We start from the raw sequence: 13,163 nt of genomic DNA, 5'->3' as shown, positions 1-13,163 counted from the left end.
TTGAGGGGAGCAGGTAGCAGTGCTCCAGGGAGGTCTGGTCTCTTTTCCAGCTGGCCAGACGCCACACTCAAAACACTGTTATACGTTCCCTTTTCAGCCTTCAGAAAGAAGCTTCCATTCCATTCCATATCCATTACATACTTCATGTCAGTGTGAGGACTCCTACCTGTGTCTGACTGGAGCCCAAGTCTTCGTTGCTGCTAAAGCAACATCATACATCTTACTCGTTATCAACCTCAATTATCAACTTGAGGCTTCCACCAGCCACCCTGTCGTCAGAAATTTGACAGGTTTCACATGATTCCTGAGGTCCTGACGGTTTATTGAAGTAAAAAGCATACGTCGCTGATTTACAGAGCCTTGCATGCAGGGCACATTCGGGTCCACCACCTCGGGGGAGCCTCACACCCGTCTGTGAACACGTCAGGTGTGGTTTTACAGACGAAGAAACGGAGACCCTCCGGTGTACAGATGAGGAGACGCTAAAACAGTGGAGTCAGAACGAGAACCTCCAGGTTCTTGAAAGACCCAGGACCCTTGCACTGTGCCATGCTGCTGCTTCAATAAATAAGGGAACAGAATAAATAACCCTTCCAAGGGAACCCTGAGGAATCCTCCCGCGTGCCCAAGTGTCGAGAGGGAGTTCAGTTATCATACTGGCACATCAGAGCCTCTGGGAGGATGTGGTGGGGGAGTCGGGGGTGGTTCTGGGTGGATTCCCTGAGCTGGAGTGTCTCTTCTCAGAATGCCACAGAAAACTGCAAGGCCAAGTGGTGACCCTGGAAGGGGACAGACCCCATGCCTGTCACTCCCCCCAGCTTCCTTGCCCGAGGGCTGTAAACTGGCTTTGAAGATAGAATCCAAATGGACTGTAGGGAGGCAGGGCCCACACCTGTCCCCTTCCTAGGCCAGGGTCGGGTAGTCCTCTTAGCATGACACCACGGACTTCTGCTACATCCGTTAATCCCCAGCACGAGAAAGAAGCTGGCTCTGTGCAGACATGGGTTCTGCAGTCCACTTCCTCCCAGCCCAGGGTCACACCAGGCTGGAGACATCACCCCTGACACCAGCTTGGTTAACATCCGGCATGGACGGCCCAGTGGAGATTGAGTCATTATTCCACACATGTTATCAGAGGATAAGCGGGCCTCTGAGAAGAAGTGGCTAGGCCAACTCACACAGCCGGACCCCGAGTGAGCAGCGGTCTGAGCCCAGGGCCATGTCCTGTGGGTCTGTAGCTGGATGCTAGCAGTAAACACAAGTGTAGGTCCCGACCCTGACCCTCTGGGGCAGGTGACCTCATGCCCAAGCCCAGAGACCACCTGAAGGGTTGAATTTTGCCCAGTACAAAGAACCATGGTTTCTCTGGTACCGTCAGTAAGGTGGTGGGGGCAACAGGGTAGAGGTAGTGTAGTAAGAGTAGTAAGTAAGTAAGAGTAAGTCAGCCACAGGGGCTTCAACCCCCATGGCTCCGTAACAATGGTTGGCAGACTGACTGACTGACCAGGACAGATACATCTTAAGATCCTCCGTGACAAGCTCCCTGCCTGGGAGGACTGCCAGCCAGGAAGCTTCTCCATGTGACCATCCCAGGCTGACCAGCTCTGACCATCCAGAGATCAAACTTGGTCTCTGCTCCCTCTTTTGTCCTCCAAGAAATGACCTCGGCAGGGAAGCCCCCACCCTCCCAGGCCTCCATCCGGCTGGAGGCCCTGGCACTTGGCTGGTCTAAGGGGGAGGCCTGGGTCTGAACGACTTCAGCTTGGGCCTCCCCACAATTCCAGAAAACCCTGTGATTCCCCTGAGCAAATAATCTCTTACAGTACAGGAAGAGCCCAAGGAGGGAGGAGATGTCTGCCCTGCCCTTCCTGGCTCTGCCAGAGTCTGGAACCCTCCTGCAGCACAGGCCACCCATGTGTCTGCGATAGTTGAGCAAGAGCGTCTCGCTCTGCCCTGGGCTCCTTAGCCAGCCCTGCTGGGCCTGACGAGGGCTGGCCCCACTGGGCTTGCAGAAGAGTGCCCACACTGGCCTCTACGCATCACTTCTGACCCCAGGGGGCCCTTGTGGCTGAAATCAAAAGCAGCCCCTTAGCCTGAGTCACTCATTCGAGTGGAGGCTGGAGATTAGTGGCAGGGTGACCAGGTTTGAGTCAAAGCTGCCCAGGAGACTGCCTGGGGCTGCCAAACAGTCCAGAGGGGCAAGATCATGGGCCAAGCTCCAGTCAGATTCTCCTAGGTCACCACAGCTGGTCAAGCCCAGGAGCGACCATTCCTCCGTTGGCTGGTCCCACTGTCCAGTTGAGGTACCTGAGGGAGTGACAGTCATTCCTGGATCCTGTTTCAAATAGCCCTTGGCCAGCACTGGTGGAGGCCAGCGTGCCTCGGCATCTAGGCATGTCCTGAACTTGGGGCCAAGGCTATCTGTCGAGGAGGACTCTTCCTCCAGGCAGCCTGTCTTGGCTGCTTTCTCCTCTGTGCATCTGGTCTGCTTCAGGTAGCCCCGGAATGCCACTGAGTCTGGGTCTTCTTCCCCAGGCGCCTCAGGCCTGGGAGGATTGACATGGCCCAAGGCGGAGCCACCCTGCCCGTCCCCAGGCTGCCCTTCAGAGTTCTGGACGAGGCCAATGCCACTGTCGTCCTGGTCCTGGCTGCTGTTCCCCACCTGCTGCTCCCAGCTGGGGCCAGTGCTGGGACTCAGCCTGGGCTCCTGCAAGCAGATCCCGCTGTCTGTGCTGCTGCCACCACTGCAGCTGCTGTCCAGCTCCGGGGGCGCCCCCTTGCCCATGGTCGCCCCAGCCTGTGGGTGGGGGGCAGGGAGGAGGAACTGGGGCTCTTCATTCTGCAGGGATGGTTTGGCACTGCCAAAGCCACTGTCCGTGCTGCCGTGTAGTTCCGAGTTCTTCAGCTCTGGGGACACTTTGGGGAAGGCCTCCTCATCCAGGGGGTAGATGGCATCCTGGGGCTCGGGGCAGGGAAGCTGGCTGACAAAACTGGAGGGCTGAGGCTTCTCGAAGACCTGGAGAGGAGAGGGCAGAGCGAGAGAAGCAAGGGTCACCTACGGGAACCCACTCTGGTGGTGCAGGCGAGGCCCCAGGGCCAGGAGGAGGGCTCAAGGGGGTTCTGCTCTAACCGAGGGACCCACAGAGCCACTGGTGCTTCTCGTTTCACTTCAGGATTGACCTTTCCTCTTAACGCAGTTCTCGGTTTGGCTCGGGCCTGTGTGCTCGCAGCTCAGATGGAATGGCAGGCAGAACGGGAGCCGGCCAGGAATGGAGAAATGTTCTCAGCTCTAGCAGCAGTCCTTTCCAAACCTGAGAGCAAGCTGCACTCATGTAGATAGATCTAGAAGCGTAACTTTTTTGGACTATGATTCCAAATAAGAAATGTGTGACATAATAGCCTGTATATAAATATCCCATAAACTGAAAGCGGTTTCACAAAATAACACTTCTCATTACTACCTGGGTACCGTGATCTACACTACTACTCTCCTGTTCTACTCCTGTTCCAGTCTATCCTACTCTGTCCTATCCCATCCCCTCTGTTATCCTCGCTCGTCCATTTCATTTTTTAAAATGCTGGCTGTGAGACACCAAATTAAGTTCTCCAGCCCCCGAGTTGTGACTTGTGCAAACACAGGGTGGCTGCCACGTAGGGCAGTGGATGGAGCACAGAACTAGCAGCGGGGGAGGACCTGCTCCCCACAACCTGCCCAGAGTCCCAGGGAAAGTCGCTTAATCCCTTTCCCCCTAGCTGTTCCGTCTCAGCCACACTGGGGTTCTTTCTGCTCATGCAGCAGCTCAGTGCTCTCAGGGCCTTTGCACGTGCTACGCCCTGTGGTGGGAACACTCTTCTCTCAGCACTTTCCCTGGCCGTGTCATCCTATCATTTGGGTCTCAGCTCAGATGTTCCTCCCCAGAGAGGCCTTCCTGATCATCCTGGCTAAAGCAGAGCTCCGACACTCTCTACATTCACCTAGTTTACTTCTTCTTAGCACTTGGTTCCTGAAATTCTTTTTTAAAATTTATTTTCTGCCTCCCATTGCGGCCTGCTATCTAACCACATTTACTCCCCACACCAAGCAGATTATAAGCTCCCTGATGACAGGAGCTGTCTAGTTTCGTCTGCTACTCTGTTCCCGGAGCTTAAACTGAGCTGGCACATATGAGGCACTCATAAGGTTTGTTGACTGACTTACTGACTCACTGTTGCCCACCTGCCCTCATTCCTTTTGTAAGTTTGGACTTGAATACAACTCCTACTGGTTGAGTTCCTATGAATATCACACAGGTTGGTGATTAAGGATATCTGTTTCTGGAGCCAGACTCCATGGTTCAAATCCCAGCTCTGCCTATTATCAGCTGTGTCACCTTGGCTGAATTATTTGTCCTCTGTGTGCTTTAGTTCCTCGCCTATAAAATGGAAATAGTGATAGTACTTGCCTCCTCATGTTGTAGTTAGTGCACGGCAAGTGCTTACAACAGTGCCTGGTACAGAGAAAGCACTCGGTAAATACTGGGCAAATTGAAATTTACTCTCCAGCCTCTAAGGAGAGAAGTGAAATGACTTGCACAAAGTCACAGCAGCAAAGGACAAACCTGCGATTTGTACTCCACTGTCCTGATCTGAAATCTCCATTTATTCAAATATCTGATCAAAACAGCTCATGAGTGGGAATAAACATAGAATGCGAAAGTGTTCTGTGCCCTCGAAGTTATTCATTAAGTTAGTAATGACCACTGTCATTAGATGAAGGCAACCGGGCTGCATTTATCTTGAGGAGGAGAACATTCTCAAGGAGAGCTCACTTCTGTGATGCACATGGCACAGAGGAACGAAAACCCAGAGACTGCATGTTGTCTCTTTGGCATTTTGGACCTGTGCCTCTTTCCCTGGCTTGCTTTAGAAGTACTAGGCTCTACACTGGCTGCTCTGCCGGGCTGTAATCAAGCCCCTTGGGACCAGGGGCCACATGAATCAGCTTCTTCCCGGACCACATCTGGCCTGTCATTGGTGCTCAATAACTGTAGCTCGATTGCCACTTCACTGATGCTCTTCTTGATGCCCAATGAGGAATCCCCGCTCCAGTTACCAGGACCACCCCTCCCTCACCCCTTTGCTTTTTCATCGTCCATCCCTGAGGGCAGCCCCATCCAGGCTCCAGGCCCAGCTCAGAGCACCTGTTACACAGGCCGATGCATATGTGTTTGTGGATGGAATCTCCTCGGAGCACAGAGAAGAGACAATGAGTTACATACTTCAGTTAGACACAAGGAAGAACTTTTTAATCCTGTAAGGCTGTAGGGGCTGCCTGTCCCCAGTCTCCTTGCCATACCACTCTACCCAGGGCACTGAAGCTAGGAACACAGTCCTTTGCTGCCTGGACAAAGACCCTAATTAGGCCAGGCAGTCCCTCTCTCCCTACCTCCCCACTTCCTTGAGTTCTTACTCAACATAATTCCAGAGGGTCTTTGTCTCTCTCCTTATCTTTCCTAGTAATCCTGGGATCCCTCTGGGGGGGGGTGCCTTCCCAGCTGTGGCCTTTCCTGGGACCCCCGCCTCCCTGATGGAGCCGGTCCTTCCCAGCAGAGCCTGCGGCCCTCTCCATGATGGGCTCTGTGGAGATGTGGCAGCAACCTTCAGAGCAGCCAGAATCCCAGGTGGGACAGGTGGGGGTTTGGCAATGTTGCTCAATGCTGCAAGCTGAATTCTGGAGGCTGGCTTAGCATAAATGCAGCAGTTGCTGGCACTGCGTGGTGAGAGGAGACACTCGGGGAGGGGGGCGGAGACGCTGGCCACCTCCATGACCCCAACTCCCAGGCAGTACCTCCCATTCTGCTCTCTGCCACTCTGGCAGCAGCCCTAGGCCTGGGCTTCCAACCCCATGTTCTTCTTCTTCTGGAGCACTTATCATTACCAGCTGGCAGGGGTGGGAAAGCCCGGGCTCGTCCTGTCTTTTCCTGGCTCTTTACATGGCCCCCGTGCATGTCACAACTGCTCCATGCCTCAGTTTCCTCCTTTGTAAAATGAGGATAATAACCCCACCTGCCTCAGAGGTACTAATGCATAGGGGCTGGCCCATGGTCAATTATTAGTAAATAGTAACAAAATGACACGGGGGGAGGGGGGTTGGGACTACTCAATATGTGTCTTATTGGGGGCCCTTACGAGGCAATGTTCTCAGCACTGGGCTTTGCATTTAAGCCCCCTCTCTGTCGCCATGGTCCTTGATGAAGGGGCCTCCTGATAATGTCAGGACTGAGGGAAGGGACTTTCTGGGAGGGAGCCTCCCGTCTCCTGGAGTCCCGGCATGGCGCAGAAGGATGGGCCAGCGGCCTTCCCCTGAGACTCACCAGGACGGAAGGCAGCTTCTTGCGGCGCCTCACGTACAGGTGGAGGGCCAGGCAGTAGGCCAGGGCTCCGCACAGCAGCAGGACGAAGATGAAGAAGATGCTGAGGTTGGTCGCGGTGAAATCTGCAGGCCCAGAGAGATGTGTTTGTGGCCTGGCTCCTGGGAGTCCACGGCCACTCTCAGGAGCCACTCCTTGGCCCAGGTGATCCCCTAGGCCTCCTTCAGGCCACAACCAGATGCTTCTGGATACTTGGAAATCCCTGCCTGGCCTTCTAACCTCTGTCCTAAAGGGTTTCCCTCACTAGACACACTGGCTCTACTTCAGCTGTGCACACAATTCACACCACAGCACGTGGAACGGGGGCTGGATGGTATAGCAGGTAAAATGGAGGCCTGGCTCCAATCCCAGCTCCACCGCTGACTCAGCCTCTCTGAGCCTCAGTTTCCCCATCACTAAAATGGGAAAAATAGTAGTGCCTACCACACGAGTGTGAAGGACACAGCACTGATCATCCACCACCTCCCCTGACTTAGGTTAGCTGACCCTTCTGACGACAGTCAGGGGTGAGCACTACTATCGTCCCTCTACAGACCAGGATCCTGGGGCCCAGAGAGCTTAAGTAACTTACCCAAGTCATATACCTCTTAAGTGGTAAAGCTGACATTTGAAGCCTGACCCGTACGCCAAACTATTTCTTCTACCAGTGAGTAAATGTTGAAAAAGCCTGACACAGGGATGGTGCCTTAACTCTGCTTAAATGAGAGTGAGGCTAAATGACAATGAACTTGTGAGTGTCCTTCATGAACGGAAATGGACTGTAGAAATGTAGGGAGTCACTCTGGTTTTTGCGGGCCTTGCCCACACCAGACTGGTGGGGCGTAGGCTGCCTTGAGTAGTTGCTATTTAGAGCTTCCTCTGGGCACGCCCTGTCTCCCCAGCCAGACTGTAAGACCCCCATGGACAGGACCATGGCCATCACATCCCAGGACCTCTCCCCTCCCTCCTCTCCCTCCCCTCCCCAGCACCTGTGCAGAGCCTGGCTTTAGTTCCGATGGGGAGGGGGGCTAAGGAGAAGGCCCTCGGTGCCCAGCCCCAAGACAGGACAGCAGAGGGATGTAACAAACAGGAACTACTGCAGCTGGGAGAGTGGGCCTGGGCCTGGGTTGGGGGTGGTTCTTGGGAAGCACAGCTGTGCTCACACAGAACACCAGCACCAGCATCAAGAGACCTGGCTGTGCCACCATGCCCTAGAAAGTTGTTGCTACCCACGGAGCCTCAGTTCCTACATCTCTGAAATGGGGACAATAGCAGCTTTCTCATAGGGCTGTGTGGGGGCGTGCCCCTGGCATCAGTGGCCCTCAACTGATGCTTTTCGGATCGTGTGAGGCCCTCCCCCCCAGACAGCAGCCCCCGACAGCAGACTCACACTGCCGGGTGAGCACGATGCATTCCTCCTTGGACCATACCCCCTTGTTCATTCGGGAGCTCACAGACGGCTTCACCTTGACACAGAACTGTCCCAGTTCTCCAGGGGGTGAGAGGCTGAAGTTTTCATGCTTCACCTTCTCCTTTGTGAACTGAAACAAAAACAACATAGCAATAAACAAAATACCCTTGATTCATGGGCCATGGGAGCTGAGAGCAGGAGAGACATCAGAGATGTTCCAGGCCACCCCCCTCTGTGTCCTTTCCCTGACATAACAAACCCGGTATTATCAACGCAGCCCAAGATCTCTGTGATTGACATGACTTATTTTGTACCAAAAGAGAAAAGGAACATTTTATAGATGCCAAGGGGCTGGAACCAAATGGTGGGAAGAGGATGACTCTGGCAGATTCCAGATCTCCCACTTAGGGGTGTGTCCATGGGCAATTACATAGCCTCTTGGAGCCTCATTTCCCCATTTATAAAATGGAATAAAATATCCACCTGTGAGGGGATCAGGAATAACCGCTATTAAATGTCTTGCATGGTGCCTGACACGAGTGGGCAGTGTCTTCCCTGCCACCTGGCAGGAGCCTAGGTTTGAGGGCTGAGGTCATCTCAGCTCCCTCCCGTGCCCCATGACCTCCCTCTACTCTGCCTGCAAGGTTCCCCAGGGATGCACAAATTGCTGCCAGCCCCGGGGACAGGGAGGTCCAGGGAGCCCACTGCATTACAAACACAGATGTCTTGCGGCCCTGGGGAGGCCCTTACCGTATAGTTCCCTGGCACCTTGCGGATCTGAATCTCATACTCGCGGAAGTGTTGGAAGATGCTTTCGTAAGTGTCGCCCAGAGGGGCTAGCTTGGGCCTGGGGGGCTGGATCTTCCCGAGGATGATGCCATTGTGCACCTCTAGCTTCACGCTGCCAACCGTCAGAGTCACTGGTGGGGAAGCAAAATGATGAGGCCTGCAGGCCGGGGAGGGCCTGGGTGCCCTGTCCACACCGGGCCTCTAGAGTCAAGCTTTACCCGCCCTAAAACCTGGGCCTCCGGTTTCCAACCTGGCAGCACATAAGGACTTCCTGGGGAGTACCTTATAAATACAGATGCCCCGGGTCCACTCAAGACACAGTGAATTTGAATTTTTGAAGGTGGGCCCCGGAAACATTGATTTTTTAAACACATTCCTCATGTAATGTTTCTGTAGCCAGCGGAGCACTGGCCCAAAGACCTGGAAGACCATTGGTTCTGACTCTGAATTTTGCAGAGCTGGCTCACCTATAGAGCATGGTCAATTCCAGTTCGTAGAATGGAAAACTGCCATCAAGTCTGGGGCTTACCATTTTCTCTTACCTCTGCTGAGAGAGACCCCCAGCCTTTCTTCAGTAGCATCTCCCTGCTTCAAAGCCTCCCACCCTGATCACTGGGAGTTCGGCTCTAAGGGACTGAGGACTGGATCCCATTCTGCCTACTGTTTGCTGCCCTGTGCTAAGTGCTTATGGATTCACTTCCTCTTCCAGAACCCTACAAGTACACAGTTCTGGCCCTTGTGACTCAGCTGTTCCACTCACCCCAAGACTTCTCTTCTGTAGGATAAACAACTCCAGTTCCCTTTTAAATCTTGAACAACTTGGCTATTTTCATCTAAATCTTATCAAAAGTCCTGACTAGATGTTTGGGCAACTAGGTCCTCGGCCAGGAAGACCAGCGGGATAGCGAGCTACAGGAACAGAGTCACATTCTAGACTGGAGTTTCTGGCAGGAAAGAATCCCCAAAGCCATCGTCTAGGCCCAGGGGAGGAAAAGCACCTTCATCCACAGAGAAGCGGGTGTTGGTGAAGGTCCAGTTGGAGTACTGGTTTCCATCCACCGTGCGGACTTTGGCTCGGTAGCCATTGTTGTGGTACAGGTCCAGGGTCACCATAGTGAGATCACAGAACGACACGTGGGTCTGGCTGCAGCTGGGGATGGACTTCCAGGGTTCTATCCCATACCTGGGGAGATATCAGGAAAGGCATTGGTGGAAGAACTTAAGTTCAAACCTACCTCCTTTAAGAGGAAAGCAAGGGGCCCAGGGAGAGAGCTCCCATGAGGTACAGCCCGCAGGGTATTTTCTCTTGATTCCGGGCATCTAGCTGCAAGAGGATCTGTCTTGGTTCTGGGACTACGTACCAATTTCTCTTAGATTGGAATATCTAACAGATCTCCAACTCCTCCAGGAAAACCTGCTACCCACTGCAATACAGCCTGATTTCTCGGGCTTTCTCCCAATGACATTTGTAGTCTATTAGGGTTTCCTTGTTTTCTAATTACACTATGGGTACATTTCCTGTTTTTCCAATAAGATGGAAAAAACTTGAGGGTAAGGGAAATACCTTGGCTTTCTCATCCCAGAGTTCCCAGCACACTGCTCAACACATATGGGGCTCAACCAGTCCTTGTCAACTGATGGATATATGCCAGGGTCCTTCCCGGTGTTACCTCAATAACAAGATGGGTATGTCTTCCCGTGCCAGGGAAGTGAAGGGGATGCGTGCACCCCCTCCCGCACCCACCTCCCTCCTTTCGCCATCCTCCCCTCTCCATACCTCAGAAGCTCTACTTCATAGTAGGTGCTGTTTGATGGTTTTGGGATGGGAGTCCAGCGGAGGACGTGGGAGAAAAATTCTGCTTCAAACCACACAGATGGAGGGCTGGGCAGTTCTGTCCCCGGGGAGAAGAATGTCAGTATCAGAGCTTGCAGAGCCCACCCCCAGCAGTGACGGTGACAATGATGACGACGATGGTGACCATCCTCCTACCAGCTTCCACTTATTGACTACTTTACTATGAGCTGGACTGTCTGCTAAATACATATGTTGTTTCAGTTAATTCTCACAACCAGCCTTACAAGGTAGGCATTTACGACCCCAATTTTACTGGAGAAGAAATGGAGGCTCAGAAAGGTTGAATGACTTGCCCAAGGCCAGTGGAGCTAGTAAGGGGCAGGGTGAATCCGCATGTGTCTGATTCCAGAGCTAGTGCTGGATGCCTTAGATTGCTGTCTGGGATCAGAAATAGAAGTGGTGGCTAAGAGGAGCCAAGCTGAGTCTGATGTATCCCCGGAGAGAAGGCACGGGCGGAAGGCTAAGATATGTCTGTCTGCAGTGAGATCTCATCTCAGATAAGCTTGTCCCTGTCCTTGCTCCAGCCTCATCCCAAGGCTGGCCCCCATCCCCATCCCTGGTCCCTACCCTGGCCCTAGCCTTGGCTCCAGCCTGAGGCCTCCTCTCTGGAGTTCTTGGGGTACACAAATAGCCTGCTTGTTGGCATCTGCCTGTTTCTCTTCACAGGTCTCCTGGGCAACCCCAAGCTGAATGCTTGCCACATTCCCCCACGTCTAGAAGGGCTGTAGGCTGGGTGAGGACAGACAGAACGAAGCAGGTCTGGTTCTAGACTGTGCTGACATTTCCACACAGAGCCAGCACCCTTGGCTCCGCCGTGAGATACTAAATACCGCTGTCTAACTCGATCTCCTGCCCCCACCCCTTCACCGTTGGGACACTCCAACTTCAGAAGCCTCAAACTAACACTTGCCAGTGTGACTTGGGCAAATTACTTAACCTCACCGAACCTCTCATTTGTAAGAATGTAATAAATACACCTACTCTAAAAGTCTTGCCAATCAAGTGCAATTACATAGGTCAAGGCCAATAGCCAGTCTGTTCCTCTTCTTTCCTCCTCAATCCCTTCATGTCTCTCGATCTGCCAGCCACTCTCTCGGGCTTCCTTTGTTCTGTAACTTCTCTCCATCTCTCTAGTAATGCTTCTTCTAGAATTGTCATTTGCACTTAGAAAGTACATCTCCCCTGTTCCTTGCTTTCTTTCTTACACTATCTTTGATCCTCAAGGCTGTGTTTCGATTTCAAAACGTTAGATAGAAAGTGAGAAATGCAGCGGGTCTTTGCGGTGTTGGGGCTCCATATCCCCGACTCAGCTCTCGATCATGTGAATGGCTGACTGCAGGTTTTACTTTGTATTTTGGTGTAGACGCAGTTTCAGTCCCTGCTCTCCCTGGCTCCACTCTCCGTGTCTCCACCTCCCTGCCCCAGTATTCTCTCTCCAGACTTTACTTTTTTCCCTGGCAGAAACTTTCCAGGATAGCTGGCTGGGTTAGAAGACTGAGCTAAGGGGTAGCAGGAGGGAGAGGGAGGCAGGTGGCAGTGGGAGCACTTAGGGGCTAAAGAAGGAGCAGGGATGACCAGATGGAGCAACAGATGATAGTAGGGGGCAAGACCTGGGCTGGGGGGGAATGGCATGGGGAAGAAACAGGTTAAGTGGAGGGCTAAGGGAAGGTGGAATCAGATGGGGGATCAAAGTCATTCCACAGAGGGGAAAGCATTCTTACCAGTTGAACCAGAACAACAAAAAAAGGCCAGGACTAAGTTTCTGACTCGCTTGGAGGTGGATGGAAGATAAACTGGAGGTGCGTGGGTGGGTGTCATTGAACTTCTCTATTCACCCCCCCCCCCCAATCAATTTCATGCTCTTCGACTTCCACAGTGGGGAGCCTGAGACCCAGGCTTGCCGGAATAAGGGAGCTTCTGGGAGGGAGTAGGCAATGGACTCCCCCCCCCCCGCCCCCCGCGCCGAGGGACAGCCAGAGACGGGGTTCTCCGTGCAACGTACAACTTTAACGTAGGGGCGACGAAGAGCGGGAGTCGGGAACTCAGCCCCGCCGGGCGGGCGCGGAGAGGGCAGGGCGGGGCTGGGATCCTTACCGTGCGCGCAGGAACCGAGGCTCACGCTGCGGAGCGCCACCAGCAGCACTACCAGGCGCGGCAGCATCCTGGGCACGCCGCATCCTCTGGGGTCGAAGCCAGCGCAAGACCCAAGCTGCGCGCCTCCAGCCGCGACTCCGCGGCTCTGCCTCTGAAAGCTGGGGCTCTCGGGCAGTCCCGCCCACGCCCCGCGAGGCTGATGTCAGAGGGGGCGGGCCCCTGGACGCCCCGCCCCCGAGACCGAACGTCCGGATGCCGGTGCGGGGCCGCTTTCCCACAGCGGAGCGCTGGCCACCCCCGCGGATGGGGAGGATGCTGCGGCCCGGCGGGCGCTGGGCTGTCCCGGGCCGGGGGCGGGCTCTGACCAGCCCTTCCCTCCTGGCTTCCCAGGCCCCCCGCCGCGATCTTGTCAATGAGGCCTGGGCAGCCTGGGAGGGAGTGGCGGTGGTGCAAAGGGTGCGCTGAGGGTGTCAGAGCCGATTTTGCCGGACGAATAGGGTTGGGATTGGAGCTGTGGCCAAGGCCTGCCGCTTGGGGAAGGAGATTGTTTCAGGCGCTCAGGAAACATTGCTAGGACACGTGCGTGACTCTTGCTGTTGCCTTAGTACCTCGGTGTAGGGCTCTG

The 13,163-nt window shown here is 54.2% G+C and overlaps 1 protein-coding gene across 1 annotated transcript; it reads right to left on the bottom strand.

Annotated features, from left to right (window-relative positions):
* Positions 1–301: 301 nt before the first annotated feature.
* Positions 302–12,692, bottom strand: IL10RA (interleukin 10 receptor subunit alpha). Its single transcript, XM_057316830.1, has 7 exons — positions 12,539–12,692; positions 10,367–10,481; positions 9,588–9,772; positions 8,551–8,720; positions 7,780–7,930; positions 6,354–6,475; positions 302–3,016 (listed from the first exon to the last, which is right to left on the bottom strand). Exons 1-7 carry the CDS (start codon positions 12,603–12,605, stop codon positions 2,099–2,101), a joined length of 1,728 nt encoding a protein of 575 aa, XP_057172813.1. The 5' UTR covers positions 12,606–12,692; the 3' UTR covers positions 302–2,098.
* Positions 12,693–13,163: the final 471 nt, after the last annotated feature.

This window comes from Ursus arctos, unplaced genomic scaffold (assembly GCF_023065955.2).
Source record: "Ursus arctos isolate Adak ecotype North America unplaced genomic scaffold, UrsArc2.0 scaffold_22, whole genome shotgun sequence".
Lineage (NCBI taxonomy): Eukaryota > Metazoa > Chordata > Mammalia > Carnivora > Ursidae > Ursus > Ursus arctos.
Note: the sequence above shows the minus strand (reverse complement) of the source record. Positions and strands in the feature narration are given on the sequence as shown.